The 25,629-nt window shown below is 36.5% G+C and overlaps 1 protein-coding gene across 12 annotated transcripts in view; it reads right to left on the reverse strand.

Annotated features, from left to right (window-relative positions):
* Positions 1-25,629, reverse strand: part of RELCH (RAB11 binding and LisH domain, coiled-coil and HEAT repeat containing) — a 121,476-nt gene that overhangs the window by 6,086 nt on the left and 89,761 nt on the right. For 7 of the 12 annotated variants that reach the window (XM_011733317.3, XM_011733313.3, XM_071085231.1 and 4 more), the window contains 6 exons: positions 22,355-22,437; positions 21,503-21,566; positions 19,772-19,910; positions 14,796-14,912; positions 10,026-10,114; positions 2,825-2,895 (listed from right to left, as the gene is read on the reverse strand). In XM_011733317.3, coding sequence (XP_011731619.1) covers positions 2,825-2,895; positions 10,026-10,114; positions 14,796-14,912; positions 19,772-19,910; positions 21,503-21,566; positions 22,355-22,437 — 563 coding nt within the window. Of the gene's footprint in view, positions 1-2,824; positions 2,896-10,025; positions 10,115-14,795; positions 14,913-19,771; positions 19,911-21,502; positions 21,567-21,769; positions 21,853-22,354; positions 22,438-25,629 lie in introns of those variants that run through there. The other 5 variants (XM_011733318.3, XM_011733314.3, XR_003016916.2 and 2 more) reach the window with 4 other exon arrangements.

Raw genomic sequence — 25,629 nt, forward strand, 5'->3', positions numbered from 1 at the left:
AAATAGTATTTACTATCTCTACAAAAAATTTGCCACCACCTGACCTATAACACAAAGTCCAAATCTCCCAGTGTGGCACACAGAATTCTTTACTGTTTGGTGCCTCCTACCTTTATATACTTATCTCTACCATTCTCCCACATGTACTCAGCGCTCTAGCTTTTTTTTTTTTTTTTTTTTTTTGAGACGGAGTCTCGCGCTGTTGCCCGGGCTGGAGTGCAGTGGCCGGATCTCAGCTCACTGCAAGCTCCGCCTCCCGGGTTTACGCCATTCTCCCGCCTCAGCCTCCCGAGTAGCTGGGACTACAGGCGCCCGCCAACTCACCCGGCTAGTTTTTTGTATTTTTTTAGTAGAGACGGGGTTTCACCGTGTTTGCCAGGATGGTCTCGATCTCCTGACCTCGTGATCCACCCGTCTCGGCCTCCCAAAGTGCTGGGATTACAGGCTTGAGCCACCGCGCCCGGCCGCGCTCTAGCTTTACTTACAGTTCCCAAACAGGCTTTTCTGTAACTTTGGCCATTTTGTACAGTGCTGATTTTTCCTCATGTAATCCTCTTTTGCTCTTTCTTTTTTCCTCCCTAGCCAGTCATTCATATCTGAAGACTCCTGTATTCCTTTTTCCGTGGAACCATTTGCGGGCATTGTTTTAGTGCTTATCTTTATTTTTAACTGCTTCTTTTTCCCACTGTCAGCTGTGAATACCCCGAGGGAAGAGATTATGACTTGCTGAAGCTCATCTTTGTGAACAGCCCATGGTAAGCGCTCTGAATTTACTTACTGCTGAATGAATATGAGAAGGATACCAAAATAGTTATGCATACATTTTCTGCCTGCAGATCAGTGCTTTTCAAACTTTTCTGACACAGATCCATAGTAAGTGCCACATTTTATGTGATGACTTGTAGTACTTACACAGGTAACTGATGTTTCATAAGAAAGACTCACCCTTACCACTTGGGATGTACTCTCTGTTTGATTCTATTTCTTGGGATGAAATACCTATCACAACCAATTGAATTAATTAAGCAATGTACTAACGTCATGATCTGCAGGTTGAAAAATACTGCTTTTAACCACAGGCTCTTTGGAGGTGAAATCCATGTATGCATCATCTTTGTATTCCCCACAGCAAAAGGCAGCGCTCTTCACGGATACAGGTATCTTTATCTGCACTCACTCTCGCTTTTCCTTCCATCTGAGAAGCAATTCCTTTTAGTGCTTCAAGTAAAAGGCTTTCCTCTTGTGCTTTTGATCTATGATAGACTTCAGAGGAAGGGTGGGGCCAAGGAAGGCTTCCCTGAAGAGGCAACATCTAAGCTCTTTCCTGAAGGATGAATAGGAACTAGCCAGGCAGAGTAAGAATACTCCTGGCAGACAGAATCATATGTGTAAAAACCTGAGGAGAACAGAAGCTTGCCCTGAATCTGATTAAGTCTCTAGCTCTAGACCCAGCTATCAAATATACAAGAAATAGAGAAGAACATGTTAAAAGACAGAAGAGAAATGCAATCAGCAAAATTCAGAGTGTGGGAAACTCTATAGGACAAATGACTCAGTGTCTTCAATAAGTAAATTGTATGGAGAAAAAAGGAATAGAAAGGTAACATTCTGTCTATGGATTGAAGGAGACTTAACATAGCAACCAACTGCAATGTACAGAACTCATTTGGATCCTGACTCAAAGAAACAAACTGTAAGGAAAGACAAACAACAAATCACTGACATTTATAAAACAAGGAGAAATTTGAACAAAGGCCAGATAGTTGATGATATTAAGTTGTTATTGTTATGTTGGTGTGATAATGATATTGTGTTTATGTTTTTTAAAATAATACTTATGTTTAAAAGACACATATCAGAGAATGGGAGGGAGAAGTAGGTGGGGTATGGAAGAAACTGAAGCTGGGTTACAGTTATAATATGTATAGAAATTCATTATATTTTCAGTTTATTTTTGTGTTTGTTAGAAAAACTTGTAAAAAACCTCTATAAAAAACCACCAATAATATAGAAGATGTGAATGTGTCTATTGTTTTAATCCTCTGTAGCTAAAATGGTTATATATGGAGAAGACTGCTTCCATTCTAAGAGTCTTTATAAAGTAAGGGTTCTAACACATCAAAGACGTATGTGTGTTGCGCATGGGGAACAGGGAGGAACGCATGCGCGAGTGTGTGTGTGTGTTTCTAGACCCATAGGATGAAACACTTATTCCCGGTAGTTAGCCTTAAAGAAAATACTTTTCAGCTTTTTATGTCTAACAGAGTCTACTTAAGATGCTCAAGGTTACCTCAGTAAGAGTACGTACAGTCCATTTGTAAATAACTCCCACTCCCGAAACTCCAATGTTATATATACTCTTTCACACCTATGCTTATATTTTAATTTTACTGAATCCTTGGATTCCAATTAGTTTGATTAGAAGCATGTGACTAGAACATTCCCAAGCTTATAATCCTTTACGCAGTATGTTATCTTACAACTCCTGTCACAAGTTTCTAGACATTATTTTGACCAGTGAGTGAACAACCCAGCTACGTATCAGAATTTTGTTGGAAGCTTTTGAATGTCCCTAGGCTGACTGAGAATATTGAGAGAAGGCACAGGGCATGGGATGGAGACCTGAATTTTAAATTCCCCGGATAATTCTGATGAGATGGTTTATGGATGAGGATTTGAGAACCAGTGACTTAAATCATTTTCTTGTCTTCTAAACGAATGACTATAACATAACACAAAATGACACATTATACTGATTGATAGCAAATTTAGATAGGAAAATTAAGGTTAACATGTAGCCTTAAAAAAAGAATTAATGTCTTACCCTTGAGGCTCTTGGACGGTCTTGTTTTCAACTTTTTGTTCACATTCTTTTATCATGGAACTTAAAATAACCTGATTAAAAAAATTTACTTTAGTGAAATACAGTTTACATAGTAAAATACTATGGTTTAATCTAATGCTTTAATTTTTAATATTCCCATAAGCTAATATGTTAATTAAAAATTTAGTTTTGGCAGTCACTTTGTTAAAGGAATTCATATTAGATTGCTAGACTAGGTACAGAAGTAGCTTTAAAAAATCTCAATCATATAACAATAATTTATTTTGATTTTCACTAGTCTTCTTTCTAAATGTTTTCTATTCTCCCTTAGCTTACCCACCATCTTCTAATGTTAACAGTAAAATTTATATACATCTATATATTTAACATACACACACACTATGGTCACACACATATTTTCCCAGTAAAAGCTGTCCTGTTCTACGCCCCTTTGCTTTCTCCAGGTTGCAAAAAGCAAGATCCCTTATTTTAATGTCTAGAGCTGAGACTAGGCACAGCTCCATGGCTACTAAAATATAATGAGGGATATGCTGGGTGTATAAAAGTTAACACCATTCCTGCAGGGAAACTGAGTGAGTGATAGAAAGGTTAGAGAGATCTAAACTGCTGCTCTGATATCTGGCAACCACACCAGAAAATGAATGGCTCTTCTGAATATTCTCGGCCCATGTTTGGGCATGGAGGCCACTAAAAAAATATTTATTGTCTACCTACTATGGGCTAGGCACCTTTTTAGACAGGGGGGATAGAGCAAATAAAACAGACAATATTCCCTACTCGTGGAGCTTATGTTCTAGTAAGAGAGATAGATATACAAAAAGCAGGTAAGTTATGTAGTATATTAGAAAGTGATATGGGTTTAAAAAAAAATATTGAGTAAGATAAGGGGTATTAGGAAGTCCAAAGCAGAGAATGGTACAATTCTCATGGAAGTGTTCAGGGTAGGCTTCAAGGAGATGTTAATGTTTAAGTAAAAACATGAAGGAGATGGAGGAATAAGTGCTGCAGACACTAGGAAGAGGCTGCTCAAAGGCTGTGACGTGGGAGAAGACCTGCCATATCCTAAGGAAAGAGGCCAGAGTTGGTGCAGGGTGAGCAAGGGAGAGAGGATAGAAGATGAAGTCTTAGATGTACTAGAAGAGAGGGCTGGATCCTGTAGTGCCTTGAGATTATGATGAGGACTTTGGGGATTATTCTGAGAGAATGAAACTTTTATCATGCATCATGTGGGAAATTCTAGATTACCCTTTTTTGAATGTATTCTCTGCTTCCCCACTCTCTTGTCTCACAGGTTATAGCATTTGTTTGTTTGGCTAGTTTTTTGCTTTTTGGTTTTTAAGGGGAAATTTTTGTATTTTTCTTTATCCTCCTCGCATTGTCTGTTTCCTCCAGTACCCTCCTTCTTTCTTCTATATTTTCATCTCTATCTTTGGTATTCTAGGCTTTTCGAAATGATTGGTAATCTTGGGATGTCTACTAATGACTGGCGCACCAAAATGTGGATTAGAATCTCTTTATGCATGGGTAAACTTCACTTTAAGTTAGATCTGGCACCAACCTAACTTTCTGTTGATCTGTTTTCCCCTGTAGGCATAAACCTGACAGCCAGAATTTGAAGGGTAATGAGGTGTCCCATCATTAACTAGCTGTCACTTATTTTCCCTCTTTTCAGTATGGTTTTCAGCTATGCCCGATATCTCAAGTCTACAGAGCAAAGCTCCAGTCTCCTTTCAAGGTTGGCAAGGGAATCTGGGAATCTGATCCTTTTAAAGTCTTTAAATTATTCTTCTTATTCAGTCCCACTATACCCTAATGGAGGTAGGGCAATTTGTGGTGAAACAGGCTTGCTTCTTATTTGTTCTGTCCTATAGACTTAGATTTAGCATTTATCTTGGAAGCAAGGATCCTCAACAAAATACTAGCAAACTTAATCCAGCTAATATAAAAGGAATTATACAACATAACCAAGTGGGATTTATCCCAGGAATGCAAGGTTGGTTTAGTACTCTGAGATAAATTAATGTAACACACTGTATCAATAGAAGAAAAAACAACCTCATGGTCATCTCAATTGATGCAGAAAAAAATACTTGATAATATCTAACATCCCTTCATTATAAAAACATTCAAAAACTAGGAATAGAAGGAAACTTCCCCAACCTGATAAAGGGCATCTAAGAAACATACAAAGCAAAACTGAAAAGAACTAAAAGGGGAAGTAGACAATTCCCAATTATAACTTTTTTTGTTTTTTGAGACGGAGTTCGCTCTTGTTGCCCAGGCTGGAGTGCAATGGCGCGATCATGGCTCACTGCAACTTCTGCCTCCTGGGTTCAAACGATTCTTCTGCCTCAGCCTCCCAAGTAGCTGGAATTACAGGCATGCACCACCATGCTAATTTTGTATTTTTAGTAGAGATGGGGTTTCTCTATGTTGGTCAGACTGGTTGTGAACTCCTGACCTCAGGTGATCTGCCTGCCTCGGCCTCCCAAAGTGCTGGGATTACAGGCATGGGCCACCACGCCTGGCTGCCAGTCTTAACTTTTAACATGTCTTTCAACAGCTGATGAAACAAGCAGGTCACAAAAAAACTGATACGAAGATAGAATTGAACCATAAAATTAACTAACCTTATTTTATTGAAATATATAAAACAGTATACCTAATAAAGACAGAATGTATATTCTTTTCAAATGCCACACTGATCATATTCTGGGTCATTAGGATAACTTTAACAAATTTCAAAGGACTGAAATCACACTGTTTTCTGACTGTAGTTAAGTTAGAAATCAGTAACAAAAATATCACTAGATAATTCCCATTGCCCCCCAATTAAACAAACCCCATGGGTCAGTAATGAAATACTGGAAATAAAACTGTAATTTGAACTAAATGATAATAAAGATAGCAAATGCAAGGGATACAGCTAAAACAATACTTAAAACCTTAAATTCATAGCTGAGCATGGTGGTTCAAGCCTGTAATCCCAGCACTGTGGGAGGCCAAGGTGGGTGGATCACTTGAACCCAGGAGTTTGAGACCAGCCTGGACAGCATGGCAAAACCCTGTCTCTACTAAAAATACAAAAAATTAGCTGGGCATGGTGGTGCATTCCTGTAGACCCAGCTACTCGGGAGGCTGAGGTGGGGGGATCACTGGGAGGTAGAGGTTGCAGTGAGCCAAGACAGCACCCTGCACTCCAGCAAGGGTGACAGTGAGACCCTGTCTCAAAAAAAAACAAACAAAAAACCAAAATCCTTAAATTAATATATCAGAAAAGAAGAAAAGTTTAAAAATAACCTAAACTTCCTCCTCAAGAAGTTAGAAAAATAGAAAAACAAACCTAAACAAAATAAAAGGAAATAAAGATGAAAACAGATATAAGTAAAATAGAAAAAAAGCAGTAGGAAAAATCAACACAGCTAAAAGTGCAATATTTGAGATTAATGAAACTGATAAATCCCTATTCAAAACTAACTTTAAAATAAATAAAGAAAAACAAAACAAAACAAAAAAACCAGGCTGGGGATGGTGGCTCATGCCTGTAGTCCCAGCGTGTTGAAAGGAGATCTAAATAAATATAAGATATAGCATGTTCTATATAGCAAGACTCAATCATAGAGAAGACTCCCCAAATTAATTTACAGAGTCAATTCAATTTCAATCAGAATCTAAATAAGATCCTTCTTGGAACCTGTCAATATAATACTAAACTTTACATGAGGAAGGTAAGGGTCATGAACAGTCAAAACATTTCTAAAAAAGGACAAGATGTTGGACTTGTCCTACTGGAATTCTGGACTTTTAAACAAGACAAATGTAATGAAGACAGCATATCGCTTTTATAATAATTGACAAAGAAACCAGTGAGAAAGAATGTTCCCCAATAACAGGCACGTACATACATTGGAACTTCATATATGACAGAGGCAGCATTGCCAATCAGTGCAAAAAGGATGAACTGTTCAATAAATAATACTGAAATAACAGATTGTCCATATAGGAAAAAAAATATAATTGGAATGCTAGCTCACATCATACATAAAAACCAATTCTAGTAAAATTAATGATTTTATTATATAAAGTCAATTAAAAAAAATTTCAGAAGTATAGGAAATAATGTCTTTTAGAAATGATCAATAAATCTGACTATTAAAAAATTAAGAATCAGTGTTCGAAGATGCCAAAGATATGAAAAGACATATAAATTGGAAACAGATATTCATAAAACATAAAATTGACCAAGTATTGGTATATTCCAGATACATAATGAACTTCTAAAAAATAACGGTTAAAAAGACAGCCTAAATGAAAAATAGGCAAAAAACCTAAATAGACTTTAATAGAAGAACACAACTCATCAATAAACATACCAAAGAATGCTCAAACTTGACAGTAATTAAAGAAATGCAAATCAGAAACATAATGGTAATTTTATATCCACCAAATTAGAAAGTTTAACAATCCCAAGTGTTGGCAAACATGAGAACTAAGAGGGTACTCCCATACACTGCCTATAGGGGTATAAATTGTTAGCATTTCGGAAAACAATTTAGCATTAGCAGGCAAAACTGAAAATGTGTACACTGTACAACTTGTTGATTCTATTCCTAGTTTGTATTTCACAGACAAACTTTTGCACATGTGCATCATAAGATGCTTGTAATTCTGTTTATAATAACAAAATACTGAAAATATCACCTATTTTCCCAGAAAGGAGAATGGATAAACTATGGCATAATCATACAAAGGAATACTATTCAGTAAGGACAATAAGATAACTACTTTTGCAAATATCAATAAGAATGAAACTTATAAACAAAATGAGTGAAAAAAGCAAATCATATAAGAATACATACAGGAGATTCCATATATACAGGATAGGAGAAATATGCAAAATTAAACACTATGTTGTTTAGGGATAAATAAATATGTGGTAAAACAATAAGAAAAAGTATGATAAATATAAAATTCTGGGCAAGTGTTAAACTTGGAGGAGCACAGGAGAGGGACATGATTACGGAGGGGCATATATAGAACTTTTAAGATACTGGTAATTTTCTATTAAGCTAGGTAGTAATTACATGGGTGTTAGTTTAATTATTATTATTTTAAAAATTTTTCCTTTTTTTTCCCTCATCAACTTTGTGACAGTATAATTGTTTTTTAAACAAGACTGATAGTTAGTCATAGTCTTCTGTGTCAACTTGGCTAGGATATAATACCCAGTTATTTAATCAAACAGTGACCCAGGCATTGCTATGAAAGTATTTTGTAGATGTGCTGAACATCTACAATAAATTAATTTTAAGTAAAGGAGATTATTGCCCTAAAAAATATGGGTAGGCCTCATCCAAGCAGTTGAAGGCTTTATGAGCAAAAAGTGAGGTTTCCTGAAGAAGGAATCTGCCTCAAATACTGCTTATCAGCCTGCCCTCCATATTTTGGACTGAAGCCTGAAACATCAATTCCTGCCTGAGTGTTCTGCCTTATGGTCTCTCCTACATATTTTGGACTTGCCAGCCCCCTCAACTGCATAAGCCAATTCCTTAAAATAAATCTCTTAATATATCATTTTGGTTTTGCTTCTCTGGAGAACCTTGACTAATACAAACACATATGTAATATAGCCTTTGAATGTACATCCTACTTTACATTAGGCAATGGTATTCTTCTGACAGAAGGAAGAGAACAGGCAAAGGCATGGAAGCAAAAGACAATGTATGTGGTGGAGATGAATTAGTTTGGCATGGCTGGGGCAGAGTGTGTGATGGAGGAGAAAGGGAGAGGGATGAAACTATCAAGATGAACAGATGTCAGATGATAAAAGGCCTTGTATGTAAGAAACTTGTAAAAGGTTTTTAATAGGAGAATAAGACGAAGAGATTTATACTTTAGAAAAAGTACTTTGGCTGTAGTGAGAAACAATAGTAGAGAGCTAAGATTGGAGAAAAATTAGGATATTCTACAATGGTTTCAATGAGGTAACAATAAAGGATTCAACTAACAGGGTGGCACAGGTATAAAGAAAGGGAAGAGATTAGAAAGACATTATGAAATTAAAGAACTAATTGGACATATTCCATGTTAACTATCAGGTATATGATTTGGGGAGAAAGCCGTGTGGCATTAGCCAAAGTGGGAGACGGAGAGTAATTCTGGTTGAGGGGATTGGCCATGCTAAATTTTACAAGATGCCTGTAGGACATGCAGGTGAAATAGACAGGTAGCAGTGAGCCAGGAAGTTCTATGGCTCCAGCATGGGGTTAGAGCAGAAGATGAAATTTGTCTGATAGTAACATATAGTAGAGGCAAGTTAGATGATGAGTATGGATGAACTTGTTCATGGAGAGTAATTCTAATGAATGAAAAGGTGAGGTAAGAAAGGAGGGGAGATTGGGAAGAACTGACTAGAGAAGTAAAAAAAAAACAGGAATAGAATGGAGTCCCAGGAGCCACAGGAGTTTTGAATCAGAAAATGCTGCAGAGAGACCTGAAGTTATAACAACAAAAAGAAAGTCCTGTCAGGGTGGCAGCTTGGTCACGAGTGATCTTAAAGATGGCAGTTTCAATGGATTACTGTGATGCAGGGAATATGATGTACCAATAGACACTGTAAAAGTTGAGAGAGTAAATGTGGATGATCAGGAAGAATACGAGACTTGGAGAGGGATGAAAGGAAGTTTTTGCTATTTAGGAGTTCAGAGTCAAACATCGTAAAAGGAAAAGCTGATGGAAAAATAGGTTGAAGATACAGAATAGAAAATAAATGATAAACAGGGATTTAGAGGAAACGAGGGGAAACAGGAGACAAACAGAATGAAATAAAATAGTTATGAGGAAATGAAGACAGAAAATAGAAACTGCATCTAAGAAAGTTGATGGTCAGAGATAACCAACATTTTATAGTTAAAAATTTTCACATACATTATCTTATTAAAGTCTCATATTAAGTGAAGGAGAGTGTATTATCCCTACTTTAGACAATTAAAGAGAGGCTCAAAGATGTGAAAGGAGTTGTTGAAAATATCACAGCTAGTAAATAAGTTGATAAAATGACACTGAGCTAGATTAAAAAAAATTAAGTATAGCATATGATAAGCCTCACATAGAGAAGAATGCAAGTCTGTATATGAGGGATTAAAATATGAATATGGCACTGCTAATCACAGTGGCTCACCTCATGCTCTGGAGAGAGATGTTCCATGTCAGTCCGTAAACATCTGAGACCAGGTAAAAAGTGATTAACCATTAAATCCTCTGAAATGACTTGGGACAAGGTAGTTAAGGGAATTAAACGAAACCAAACTGTTATGTCCAACAGAACAACCGAGTTAGTACCATATAAAAGAGAAGCCTTCTTAGATGATGCCTATTGCATGGTGATCACTGAGGGTAAACAGGCTCCCCTCAAGCATGAATCCTCACGTGCAGAGTAAGTTATTTATCAGGAGTCAATTGTGTTTATTCACACAAATCTTTTTTTTTTTTTTTTGAGACGGAGTCTGGCTCTGTCGCCCGGGCTGGAGTGCAGTGGCCGGATCTCAGCTCACTGCAAGCTCCGCCCCCCGGGTTTACGCCATTCTCCTGCCTCAGCCTCCCGAGTAGCTGGGACTACAGGCGCCCGCCGCCTCGCCCGGCTAGTTTTTTGTATTTTTTTAGTAGAGACGGGGTTTCACCGTGTTCGCCAGGATGGTCTCGATCTCCTGACCTCGTGATCCGCCCGTCTCGGCCTCCCAAAGTGCTGGGATTACAGGCTTGAGCCACCGCGCCCGGCCTCACACAAATCTATTTATGTCAGTGGTATTCATCATTTAAATTACAGAATGTCATGGAAATGTATAAAATGAGCATAACAATTAAATCATGTAACCCAATCAGATGTTTCAATGAATATGAAAAAAGTACAAAAAGTAAGTTTTCCGGCCGGGTGTGGTGGCTCACGCCTGTAATCCCAGCACTTTGGGAGGCTGAGGCGGGTGGATCACGAGGTCAGGAGATCAAGACCATCCTGGCTAACACGGTGAAAACCCATCTCTACCGAAAATACAAAAAATTAGCTGGGCGTGGTGGTGGGCGCCTGTAGTCCCAGCTACTCGGGAGGCTGAGGCAGGAGAATGGTGTGAACCCGGGAGCTTGCAGTGAGCCGAGATCACGCCACTGCACTCCAGCCTGGGCGACAGAGCAAGACTCTGTCTCAAAAAAACAAAACAAAACAAAAAAAAAACAAAAAAAAACAAAAAGTAAGTTTTCCATGACAACTAAGTTGAAAGATTTGGGAAAAACTGATAAATGCAAATTGCTTAAAACATTGCTGTTTAACTATTAGGTATAAGACAATTGTAAAAGATTGAGAAAAATATAAAAATCTAGAAAAACTCTATAGTGCATAACAGAAATATTTCTGGATCCTCTTTAAAGAACTTTAACCTGAAAATCATAGACAATTGCATTACAGATATGATTTACCTCAGAAAGAAGATGTTTAACTATAATTCACAAAAAAGAGATGACTACATCAAAAGACTGGTAAAAGAAAATAACATATATACATTTTAAGTTAAAGTAAGTTAAGGTAGATACCATTTTCCTGATTTCTTGCTTTAGCCATCCTGTTAAACTGACCTACTATGGGTCCTGATTGAGTTGGGTAACAGAGCTTTTGTGGTAATAAGAGCATTTGTTAAGTTTAGGATTACTTGTAGTTCTTAGTCATCTTTGAGTTTTAGTTGATTATCTTGATATTAAAAGGTATCAGGAAAGCAGATGCATTTCTCCAGAAAACAATTCATCTTGTTCATTCACGTCAATTCTGATACATTCTCCCTTTATTCTAGTTGTTAGCCTGTAAAACTAGCTCCTATTTAATATCACACCACAAAAATGCCAGTAAATGAGTTCTCTTATAAAGATAATTTATTATTATTATTTTTTGAGACAGAGTTTTTTGCTCTTGTCACCCAGCCTGGAGTGCAGTGGCATGATCTAGGCTCACTGCAACCTCCGCCTCCTGGATTCAAGCGATTCTCCTGCCTCAGCCTCCCGAGTAGCTGGGATTACAGGTGCGCGGCACCACACCCGGCTAATTTTTTGTAGTTTTAGTAGAGACCGGGTTTCACCATGATGGGCAGGCTGGTCTTGAACTCCTGACCTCAGATGATCTGCCCACCTTGGCCTCCCAAAGTGCTGGGATTACAGGCGCGAGCCACCAGGCCCGGCCATAAAGATGATTAAAATAGATGATTTAAATGAGTTCCCTTATAAAGATGACTTAGTTGAAAAAATGAATTTCACTGAGAAAAAAATCAGTGTAACTACTCCTTTGAAAATACAGTTATAAATAAAAATTGTTCACAAACAAGGCTCCTATAATGAGTGATTTATAAATTTAATAGGTATGAAAAATATAAACATCATCTGGTAAACCAAATCCCTATAGACATATAGAGGGCTGCAACCTAATTATTATGTAGTCTTGCTTTCAAGATACGGGGAAAGTGGCACCAAAATATAACTGTGAATGACCTTTGAATGAGTAGTTTAAGAGTCTGATCTGGAGAAACATGGGCATGGATTGAGAAGCTGAAGATGGCCCTACTTAGAAAGAAGAGGGAAGTCACTTTTCTTTTCCTCTTTCTACTCACTATTGGGGCCTACCTTTTCCCTATGGACCAATCTTTCTCAAGGATTCGAAACTTAAAGGTAATTAGTTCCATCAGATATTAGGAGTCACCTTTACCTCACTGGCGAATGATGGTTAGCCTCTGACTGCTAACAATGAAAGAATATTCTTAGTTTATTAAGGGAGATCACTGCATTTTAGATAGCTCAATTAGTAAGTTTTTCTTAGAAACGAAATCAGCCTCTGTTACCTCTGCTTGTTAGTGTTAGCTCTGTACCTTAGTTGCACAGTGTGCCTAATCATCCTTCTACCTAAACACCTTTAAAATATCTTTTCATCCCCAAGCCATCTCTTCTCCAGGTTAAACATTCCTAAATTCCTTCAAACTTTCCTTAAACATGACTTCTTGACTTATTATCATGCCAAAATGTTACACACTATAGTTTTTCTAATGTCTGTATTAAAACATGATGGTAGGCTAAAAGGAACACTCTTCTGGATCAGCTTAGAATATAATGGAGCAAAACAGATTAGAACAATGTGGGGCCACAACACTGTTGACTCAAGTACAAGTTCTGACTCATGTAGAACTAACACTTTTAGTACTTGAACAGGGCCTATTGTTAAGATGGTTCTTCCCCTTACCGTATTGGTATGTAGACTTTTTACTGTATTTACTCTAGTGATATCCTATGCATATCTAAACACACAATAATTCCTTCTGTATAGATTTCTATGCTCTTTGGAAACCACTGCCTTCCTTATTTGGAAACTTTGGTTTTACAGAGCCAAACATTTGAATCTTTTGACTTTCCCATTTTCCTTGAGGCATATTCCTTTAGAAACTCTCTGCTACATAACGTTTTGTGTAAGTTTTAAATATTACTTTCACAAAGTCCAATTAAACATACCAATGTTTTCTTTCTTTGAGATACAAACTCTGCGATGCGCCACTGTTGCTTTCTTGCAAGGGTCCTATCACTTCTCCAATACTAAAGAATTCTTACTTGCTAATTCAGAATATCAGTTCCTCTTTTTGCTTCCTCTATCTTCCCTAAGTTGAAAATGCCAACAAGAAATCAAGAATGATAAGTTCTGCTTTTAGTGGAACTAAACTTATAGAAGATGTGAATAGTTGAGGTTACAAAATTATTAAAACATGGTGCCATCTGTATTATAAAAAACGGCTCATATCTTCCTCATGATTAGGTCATTTGTAACAGATTTCCAACATAAACTGCTCTCAACCATGCATCCAACTTTCAGTTTTAGTATTTCCAAAGACATATAGCTACTTAACAGATAGCTCTACTTTTCTACTTTCTCTATTTGATTTATTCTGAACAAAAATAACCTCTTCTTGGTACATTCTAGTCAAGAATCCAGTGTCAATGACTGTCAGTAATATTTTATGGCATATTTATCTCATTTAAAATTACCTCTTCATGTTGCTTATTACATCAAACTGGTATATAACAATGTGAACCATATATAAAAATCCTGAAGCTCTTCCTTCGTTCTCTGGTTTTTGTTGAGCATGTACTTTAGTATTTAGCCTTTCACTCTTTTTTCAATCTCTCATTTCCCCTTTCTTCAAACCTTCTGCCTTTTAAATAAAAGAGCCTAAAAGTTGGGAGTTCACTTTACCCATCGTTATCTTTACTTCCTTCTTAGTTTTATTTTATAGGCATATGATAGTAAAGAGAATATTTAACAGAATGGCTAAAGTTCTTTGTTCCAGTCACAGTTTTGCTTTTAACTATAAAAAACAGAAGCCACTCACGTCTTTAAGCCTTAGTTTAATCATTTACAGTCACTGACATGGACCTACATGATCTCTAAGTTTTCTCCCAGTTCTGTAATCACTGGAGATCATTAGCTTTGTTGGCCCTGTACTTTTCCAGTGTGTGATATCTCTCTAAGAGATATTCATAATATTCCACTGGATACTGAGAGTTAAACATTCACTGAAAAACCTAAATGCCAAGTCATATATACAAGGCTTCCTTTTGATTAACAGAAGTCTCAGCTGCAATTCTTTCTGCTCTTCATTTCTTGCTCGGTCATTAGCTAATATAAATAAAAACTTCAGGTTAAGAACTTCATCAAAATTCTCAAAACTATAGAGCATAACAGCACAGAGGACTTAAAATTATCTTTTAAAATTATGAGATGGCTAGAAGATGGAGTGGAGTGAGACAAATCAAATCTTCAATTTTCTACAATTCTTATGTAAGTTGAAGAAGAGAAGTTCTACTTTTCAATCTTTAACAACCAAGTTCCACTCTAAGATGGTTATGTAGATACACTGTAATAAAGCAAGGATACAACAACAGGAAAGTGCACTGTAGGCTTCAAAAAGATGCGTAGCAATGTCCAGTCTTTTAGAATCCACAATCTGTAAGTTGTTCACCAAGGCTAACTTATGCAAATGTGGTATAACAACTAAAACAGAAAAAAGAAAGAGTTAAATTTTTATCCAAAACGTGCATACAAAACCCTGACACACTTTAACAATAATTTATCACTTTAATTTATGAAATTTCATTTTAATTCTGAATGACTTCAAAAGGTTACCCACATCTTATACTTGCTTTTTTTTAACTAGGGAAGAAAGTAGTTTTTCAAAACAAAAAGTGATCTGGCATTTGGGAGAAACAAATTGTAGCACTGTCACTATTATCTAATTATGAAGATGTATATAGATTATTTGGCCTCACTGTAATTCAGTTTCCCAGTTTGAAAAATGAAGCCCAAATAATTATAAGCAACCTACCTCTTGTATTATTTATACTTGCAGATAAGTTTCTTCATAAAAATATTACCATTGCTATTAAATAAATATAGAGTATATTCTTTTTCAACAACCTATTATTTCACCACTTCAGAATAATATTATTAGCTTTAGTCTCTCAAATTCTTAGCAAAGACCAACGTCAAATAGCACTTGACATTGGTGGCTGAGTTTTCAAGTTATTCAATGAGTTTAATACCCTCAAAGAGTAACATAAAATTTCAACCTACTGCTAAATAAAAGCAATGGTCCAAGAAACAAAAACCAAATCAGTAGCAAAGAGCACCTCTAGAGCCTAAGATTGTATTTTCTGGATACCATTTCCCACTAAAACCAGGGCTCTTTGAAGAAATGGCTTCAGGGTCAGTGACTGTTAAATTGTTAATCAAAAGACCAATCACACAACCCCTTTCTAGTCTTGCTTGGTTGAGGATCACAAAACACCACTCATAAGCAGCATCAACTGCTGACCAACTGTAGTGACCCCTTTCTTGTTTGCACTGAGTTTGCGTATATAAAAGTCATAATCTTCTCCTGGAAAAACTCCTGCTTCCTAAATAAGCTGGGGCAATAATCACAACTTTCATGCTTAGCTTAGTAAAACCCCACAAAAACTTAGAATAACAATGATCATTTTTAGGGAACCTTTTGACTCGTCAAAATTAATAACAGTATATTTGTGAGGAGCTCTAGAACAAATTAAGAGACAAAAACTCCAAACATTGAGTTGAAAGCTTCACTAATTGGCATGCTGAGACCTCAACAAAATAGTGACTCTAAGTCTCCCTCGAAGACTCACTAGTTCATTTCTGCCCAAACCTTCAGAAACTTATCATCTTGCACTTGATCTATTCATACATGGTTCCTTTATTCCATCTTCTCCTGAGTCTCTGACCTTTTTACAGTGTTTTTCTCAGAAATACAATAATCACACTGCATAATATCCCCTTAAAATTGCTTGACTAGAAGACAAATCTATAGAAGTTCATTTAAACTCTAGTCTCAAGGAAGTTAAAGGCTCTAATTAAGGATCTTCCTAATTCTCGGGAAGACAGACAGAACTTTACTATAGAATTCAGATTTCACTACACACATATTGTCCTGGGCTACCACATATGTATTAATTAATTCACTTAATTGTTAACCCCTCAGATATAGACAGACAGTTAAAAGCAGTAGGAGATGAAGGACCAGGAGATGATTTAATAATAACCCAGATGGATATCATTCTTTCTTTTTTATTAAGAGATAGGGTCTTGCTTTGTTGCCTGGGCTGGAGTGCAAGGACTATTCACAGGTGCAATCATAGTGCACCACACTCGAACACTTGGACTCAAATGATCTTCCTGCCTTGGCCTCCTGAGTAGATGGACTACAGATGTGTGCCATCATGCCTAGCTAATTTTTAAAAATCTTTTGTAGGGACTTGGTCTTGCTATGTTGCTCAGGCTGGTGTTGAACTCCTGGCCTCAAGTGATCCTCCCACCTCAGCTTCCTGAGTAGCTGGGACTATAGACACGTGGTACCATGCCTGACTTAGACGGGCTAATTCTAAAACTGACCTTCAGTGGGAAAGAAAAAGAGGAAATACATAACATAAGGTCACTGCAGAAGCCTTTTTCTTTAGGGCAGATTGAACAAAAATTTAAAATTATAAATGAATAAAGGATAATAGGAGATTTTATAAAACTGTATTTCACAAAAAATTAGCTGGATGTGGTGGTGCGTGCTTGTAATCCCAGCTACTTGGGAGGCTGACGTAGGAGAATCACTTGAACCAGGGAGGTGCAGGTTGCAGCGAGCCGAGATGGCGCCACTGCACTCCAGCCTGGGTGATAGAGTAAGACTCTGCCTCAAAGACAACAAACAAACAAACAAAAACTGTATTTCAGAAAACGTTCGAAAAATATTCTGGGGTAGATCCAATAGTCATAAAGGGAATCTTGTCCTGTTTTTGTTTGTTTGTTTGAATAAATGGGCCCAGACCTCAAACAATAAACTTAGGGGAAAAAATCAGAAATGGAAAATTGCCACTTTAGAAAATCTCCAATGTACGACTGAACATTTTCAGAGAGCCTTACTAAGTAAAATAGCTGAAAACAAAAAACAACTCTATGGTGTTGCAGATAAAACAACTGGTTCTTAAAAATGAAAACAAGACCAAAGGTCCTGTGATAACTAATAATTGGGAAAGAACAATGGCCACTGAAAGAACTAATGTCTGCTATTAACCAAGAAATAGAGGGGCAAATACCTAAATACCCAAAATGCCACTCCAAGGGAGACATTACTACCCAGAAATTCTCTGTCCATCCTCCAAACTCCCAAAGCCAATCATCTAGAAATACATACGAATAACACTACAGCATTCTTCATACAGGTTCTACTTCAATATTTATCTTATTAATATAGAGTACTAAATTCCTCAGAGTAAGTTCTAAAGCAAAAGAGTAGCCACTTGACTGAGAAGTAAGTACAAAAGTGGGAAAAAGGCTACTTTTTATCTTTAAAAAAAAAATCTGGTTGTACCAAAATGTGAAAGAAGATGTATAAGACATACTTGTGGGTACACAGTAAGTTGCAGGAGGCTTCAAGGATAATGGTTTACTAGAACTATTCAAGCAGTGGGAATTTCTCACCTCAATCTGTTCCTAAAACAACCTTTAATTGTTATTTTAGGGCCATTACGAGAAGAAAATTCATTTTTTCCTCTTGTACAACTCCTACAAATTTGATAGGTGGGTATCTACTCTACAATTAAAACTGTCAAATAAAATGGAAGGGTTATTTTTAGATGTTCTTGAAAATTCTAGAAAGAGACATTAAGATATTGACACTATGTTTAATTTGAGAAATAACTCTAGTCCCAGAATTACTGAAAAAAGATTCCAAAGAATCAACAAAATAACTGGAGCAGATCCTATAAGAATCCAGATGCATTCTTCCCAGATTATCATGAGTCTTTCTTTTGAATGTACATAGAAAGGTCAGATCACGCTCTAGAAAAGTTTTAGCAATACGACACGGCACACAGCAAGGACCCATTTAATGCAACAACATGGCACATACTGAAGACCCGTTTAACGTGGCAACATACCAAATACCCATTTAACTTGACAACATGGCACACACCAAAGACCCATTGTGTGTTGAGCCTATCCCTTAATCCAGGAGCCAAGAGTTATTCTCCTTGCCTCAGAGCAACTACAGCCTCAAAAAGTCAAAGCACCTTCAGAGTTCCTACCTAGAATCACCTGTAAATTTGACGCTGCAACATGTGGAACTATCCCTAGTGCTAACTAAAATATCAACTTTCTTCTGTTAGTTGGCTAATTATGAAGACACTTACCCAGTGAAAAAAATGTCATGACTGTGTTTCTATAGCGTGATCAGTGTGCATGGCCTCAACCGAGTTTTTGGACACTGCAGTCCAAATCCTGACTTAGTATTTTTTGTTGATGACTCTAATTTTACAGAGTCATATGCTAGCCTGGATATATAACAGTCCGCCAGAGAATAAAATAATGTACTAGAAACCAAACTGATTTAAATGACCCAACTTGTGGCCCTCTCTAGAGCATGTCAAATTGCTAAAAATAAAAGCGCTATGATAACTGATATACTTCTGCAGTCATAATTTCTTGATGCTTTGATGCTATCCAAAGAAATTGTGGCCATAAATGTTGAGGCCCACAATAAAAGAGACTCTGTAAAATCTAGAGAAAAAAGGCCGATAACTGTGGAAGATCATGTAGCAGATCAACAAGCTATGAATTAAAACAAAGTTATGTATCATGCTGAATGGCATGCTAAGCGGGAGAAATGTCTATTTTTCATAAGAACATGTCCAGAAACACACAAAAATTTCCTTAAAAGTAAAAAAATAAACTCTAACGCAGCACAGTATTTAGCAATTAGCAGTTATTAAGAAACATTTCTAAACTAACTTGAAATTAAGTTTGAGTTACTCTTCATATGTCTTACAGCAATCAGTATACAGTATAAGACCATCCATTAGGCTGGGCGCGGTGGCTCACGCCTGTAATCCCAACACTTTGGGAGGCCGAGGCAGGCAGATCACCTGAGGTCGGGAGTTCGAGACCAGCCTGACCAACATGGCAAAACCCTGTCTCTACTAAAAATACAAAAATTAGCTGGGCGTGGTGGTGGGCACCTGTAATCCCAACTACTCGGGAGGCTGAGGCAGAAGAATCACTTGTACCCAGGTGGCAGAGGATGCAGTGAGCTGGGATCATGCCATTGCGCTCCAGCCTGGGTGACAGAGCGAGACTCTGTCTCAAAACAAAACAAAACCATCCACTAATATCAATACTGATTAATTCACAATAACTAACTTGTTTCATGTTCAGCTTTCAGTACACAGAAGTATACAAGGCTTTAACACATGACAAATGCACCAAGATCTTAATACATGACAAGGCCTTAGAGGAGTGTCTAGCTTTGATCTTACATTACCATTCAGGAAAAAGGTAGAAAAATGCAAACTTACACTCATCTCGGAACCTGGGTTCTGCGTTAGGGCCAACTCTACCAAATGTTTTTATGATCTCTGTATGCAAAGAATGTTGGTCTTGATACTGAGGATCTTCCAGGAAAGAAGCCAACTGCATTTTCACCCTTTCCAGCAACTTAAAATTGGATATTGTACAGTCATTTTATAGAGTATTGAAAACTGAGTAGTGTTGTTAAAGTGAAAGACACATGTTAAACATGACTTACAGCAGTGGATTAAAGCAACCTATATTCCAAAGACAGTAGAAATTTGGAATTAAATAAGTAGTTATTTAATCTTTTGGCTCAGAGAAGGTTTCCTCCTTTGCTTATGCTTATAAATTCTTAATTAAAAAATACAAATATTCCTAACAAATCATAACAAAAGAAAAAATCCCACTGTATTTAGGGAAAAGTAGGTACATTTATGATTATTTTGTATCTAAATTATAATTCTTAAAACAAATCACACTGTAAGTTACCCAATTATTCACCTTCTGAAAGCAATGAGTCATTAATGACTTATATCTTACTCACATTTCCCTAAAAGACATTTTTATTTTAGGATTCGAGAACGTGTTGAAATTCTGCTAAGACTGCAAGCTTTGCAGAATGATGTGCTTTTCCTCTGTGGCTTCACCAGTGAAATATATAAGTGAAAAAATGGAAAACATTCTTTCTGTAACTAACAAAACTTCAGTTTTTGTTATAAAAAATCTATATGATGAAGGAGTTTTATTAAAACTTTTCTCTTTTGGGTAATATGTCCACAAATAATTTATGTTCTAATCTACAAGGTTTTTTTTTCATTTGTATAAGGATATACCCAATATAATAACAAAGAATAAAAATCTGATACCAGTTTTGAGAAGTGTCTTACAGTTAGTGTTGCAAACAGAATCTAAAAAACTTGAAATCAGTTTCAGAATCAAAATACACCTTAAGAAGGAAGACCTTGGTGGTCTCCTGAAACAGGCATGACAGAGGGTCTGCCCAGACGATGATCTACTCTGCAACAAGAGGATACCAGTCTACTAAATGACTTTTACGGCTTCATATCAGTGACAGAGTTATCAGAATACAAGTGCCCTCTTGCCTTCATTGATAACTGAGATACATTTGTGTTCCTGATGTTATCTGGGAAAACAGTCCTGCAATCTCTGCAACACTGGCAATCAAGAATTTATGTAGATTGGCCAGAAGCCTACTGGATAACAGAAGGCTTTGGAACTAGACCTGATTTGAAGGATTATTCAAAACTGCAATATCCAGCTCGGCTTACAACAGAACATCTAGCAAGCTTGTCCAACACACCTTACTTTGTTGTTGATCTGTTTTGTTTTGTTTAAGGCTTTTAGCAGCCTGAAGCCGTGGTTTTTAGTTTCTGTCTCTAGTGATAAGTAGAAAAGAGGGATGAGGAAGGGGCTTTACTGGCCCAATCAGAAAGAGAAACTAAGAACTCATGACTATATTCTCTCCCTTGGACATCCCTGAAAGATTGGCCTATACTTAATGTTCTGATTGAGAGGAAAGACTAGAGATTTCCTTAGGATATGGAAATATACCTTGGTTAGGCTACCATGTTTTCACATAGAGATCCTCCTCTGGCCTATAACTAACTAGGGCACAAAATAAAAGGTAAGATGCTCCCTGCTGTCTACCACCAGATACATGTATCGTGATCACCTCAATATTACACAGACATAAATAAATTTCAATTATTTCCTACCTCTCTTTGAATTACTGTTTCCATAATAGTGCCAAAGGCTGGAATTGTGGCAATCCTGACAGAGCTGTTAGAATTAAAAAAGAAAGAAACTGAAGCTTTGAGATGAACAATGAGTATTACTAAAATGTATATTAAAGTAAGTACAAGGTAAATATACTGTATTAGTCTCTAGCAATGACAAATTAAATAAATTTAAAAAAAGCAGACCAAGAAGAATGCTCAAAAAGACAGACAGGATAACTTAAGGTCGCAGTCTGTGAAACTCACAATTCAGGATCACTGGACAAGGTAACAAGGGCCGGAGCAACCCGCTTGTCAACTAACGCTTCACTCATGCCTCGAAGAGTCAGCTGTAAACCAGTCAACATGCAATAAAAAATGGTTTGGTAAACTGGAATAAGAACTGGGTTAGCTGTGACTGAGGATGGGCAGGCAGACTCATTGGCCTTTCTTGGTTTAGTCATCCACACGAGACATTAAAATGTTAGGCCTTTGGTTCATGCTACTACACTTACTGGTAACAACCTGTTAGTGAGATTAGGAGAGCATCCCTTCTTGGCTTGAAAGAAACAGTCCATCAGCATATTTTAGGTTATGGAAGTATTTATTGAGCACTAATATACTAATATATTTTTTCAATACATGGCCTCCAAATTACATTTACAGTGAGGGTTGATTTAAAAAGAACCATGATATATAAATAATAATATGATAAAGTTTAAAATCAAATAAGTATAATCCAATATTATTAATTGAAAGAGATTCTTCAATAAATTTAAGAGCTGATGGTTATTTCTTGGCAGGCACATTTTGAAAGGGATGCTGAATATAAAAGGCAGGGATGACACTTACATTTCAGGGTCACTGGAGAGAGTAATGAGAGCAGGAACAACCCTCTGAGCTACCAGAGTTTCATTCACCCCCTTCACCAACAGCTGATTGGTCAGCACAGGGGGTATTCACAGGTGATGCACGGAAAGAGCAAACACAGTGCGCCACGGGAAGAAGGAAGGAACAACCAAGAGAAAGAGAGAAAACACAAAAGCAAAACCAAAATTAGAAGCTAAGCAAATACTGCTTCTAGAGTGCTTTACAAAGGCAGAGAATGCTTAGGAGGAAAATAAAGCTTAAGTAGCCTAGCGTCCACGAAAACAGATTTTGTCACCAGTTCAATAGCAGTTTGTACTTTTGGTCAAAGAGTCTAAGCAATTTCAATGTCCATCAAAATGCAACTTAAAAGAATACTTTTTTAGCTTCTTTGACACATACTGTGTTCTACGGTTAAAATTCTAGAAGTAAGGGTGGTATGCTTTTATTATGACCAACAGGGTACAAACTGGGCTATTTTTAAACCAAACTCACATAAGTAGCAGCCACCACTAAACCACTTATTATTGTGCTATAGCAAGTGTATTTTAAAACCACGTAGGAAAATTCCTAACCTTTTAAATAATATAGCTTTTTCTTTTGAGGTACAGAGATACAATGCTGTCTATTGGAAAGTATTACACTTGGGAATCAGATCTGGGTTCAGACGCCAGTTCTCCACTTATGAGCCATGTGGTCTTAGATATATAGTATTTTCCATCATCTCTTGAAACGCAAGTTTTCTCATCTGAAAATGGTGATATTATTATCTGCCTCAAAGGGCTGTTGTGCTATGAATTTGCAAATAACATACCTAAATACTGTGCCTGACAAACAGGCATTCAAGAAAGAGTTTAATTATTTCTATTACTGCAAGAATATATGATCTGTAATATGTTTGGAAGAAATGATCTAATTTAAACAACTTTTTGATAGTTAATATCTAAATATGACTTTGTTTTAGATTTCTTATAAATTCAAACAAAATTAAAAATAAAAAAGATGAGTAGAACTAGATCTCTATAATCTAATCACAAAACAATTCATTTAGCAACCAATGCTAAATTGTAATACAAGAGAACGATACTGAGCCATATACGTTTTGTTTGATAAATATTACTGAAGTTTATGAGTTCAACCGAGAAGCGCAATCCCCTTCTCAATTTCAGAATGTAAGCACATATTAATCCTAAATGCTTACCAATCTGTTTACCTAGTAACTAGTACTTAGTCCTCGCAGAAGATCAAAGATGTCACAGAATTTTTAGTAACAAAAATCTACCATTGTGTGCATATGTGAAGGTATTCCTCCTATATAACACATCAGAGAAAGTAACTCACTTTATGTGAAGATTCTTAATTTTGCAATGATTTTTCACCATTTACCAATTGATTCATTTTAGAATCTACTTCAATATTCTGAAATAATTTTTATAAAAAAACACAGATAGGTCGGGCGCAGTGGCTCACGCCTGTAATCCCTGCACTTTGGGAGGCCGAGGCGGGCGGATCACGAGGTCAGGAGATCGAGACCATCCTGGCTAACACGGTGAAACCCCGTCTCTACTAAAATACAAAAAATTAGCCGGGTGTGGTGGCGGGCGCCTGTAGTCCCAGCTACTCGGGAGGCTGAGGCAGGCGAATGGCGCGAACCCGGGAGGCGGAGCTTGCAGTGAGCCGAGATGGTGCCACTGCACTCCAGCCTGGGCGACAGAGTGAAGACTCCGCCTCAAAAAAAAAAACAAAAAAAACAAAAAAAACACAGATAATAAAATGACAAAGAACTTTTAATATCTTAAACATTACAGATATTGGATAGAAAGAAATAGGACAAGGAAGTTCAAATATTGTTAAATACAACCTTCTTCTCTGTATCATTTTGTAAGTAAGATTGCTTAGATTTGAATCAGTATCTTGAAATTTCTGTTATTTTGAGTCTGTCAAAAGCATTAAAAAAGACGATAATGTAGGGGACAAATTAATTTTTCATTGGTGTAGGGTTTTTTAAGTTCAATTTCTTTATTAAGCTAGAAAATCACAAAGTACATTTAAGAGCTATCAATTGTTATACACTTTAACACAATATATCATTTGATCTTTTCACTTGATGAAGTAAGTACAAATATCATCAATATTTTAACAGATGAAGAAACTGAGGCTTAGGTAAGTAACTTGTCCAGGGTTTTAGAGTCTAAGTCATAGGGTCTGCAAAGGAACTCTGTCCCATCTGACTTAAAATCCATGACTTCTTTGAGTTGTGTTCTAATGTGACATGCTCAATTTCCTTATGATTAAAATATATATGAAGTTCTTTTCTGCATCTTTTGGGAAATTTATTATAACACATGATAAATTCCTCTTATAAAATAATTTTATTCGCTACTTCAAAAAGTAATTTATATTCTCTTATTTAAAACAATGGGAATAATATGATTGATTGGGTTCCCTCTTTTTGTCCTGCTGTCTAAAAACTAACCTAAATTTATTAGTGAATTTCAGTGACCATATCCTATTAAGTTCTTGGTATAAGCATTTCTCATTTTCTTCTCAACAGTTTCTGGTCTCACCTTTTAAAAAAAGAATTTTTTTAATGTTTTTATTTTGAATTAACTTTTTTAGGATAAGCAGGCGTAATTCTAAATTATAAAGCATTGGTATCAAAATAAATCTTATGACCCTTTATTCTTTTAATACAATTTTGTTCAAATAAGAATCACTGACAAAAAAGGAACTTTAATTTCTCTTACTGATAACTTTTTCTGACATGCTCATTGAAATGTATCATTAATGAATTTGAAAAACATTGAAACAGTCTCTCAAACAAGACCCAGAAGTTCATCAACGACCTGAGAGGACACTGAAAACTGCTTAAGCATAGATAGATATAGTTTCCAGACCAGCACTGACAGCAAACAGAGAAACCAAAACCAGACATAAGCCACATACAAGAAGGCAGAAAACCAAACAAAACAAGCAAAAAACTTCAAAGCAAATGAACAGGGAGGATTCATTTTATTTACTTATTTTCATTTATATGGTATGATTCACCAGTGCACACTCACATTTCAGAGATGAAAGATTTAAGAAAAAGAAATGGCTTTTATGAGCTTAGAATAAAATCATAGGAAGAGAGTGTATGAAAGAAATAGCTCTTCATTTAAAAAGATACTTTTTTCTTTTTGGGGAGAGGAGATTCTGATGAATGACTTTTCTTTCATGGTCATGCCTCCTTTTCAGCATATTGAATAATCAAAACAATT

This window comes from Macaca nemestrina, chromosome 19 (assembly GCF_043159975.1).
Source record: "Macaca nemestrina isolate mMacNem1 chromosome 19, mMacNem.hap1, whole genome shotgun sequence".
Taxonomy (NCBI): domain Eukaryota; kingdom Metazoa; phylum Chordata; class Mammalia; order Primates; family Cercopithecidae; genus Macaca; species Macaca nemestrina.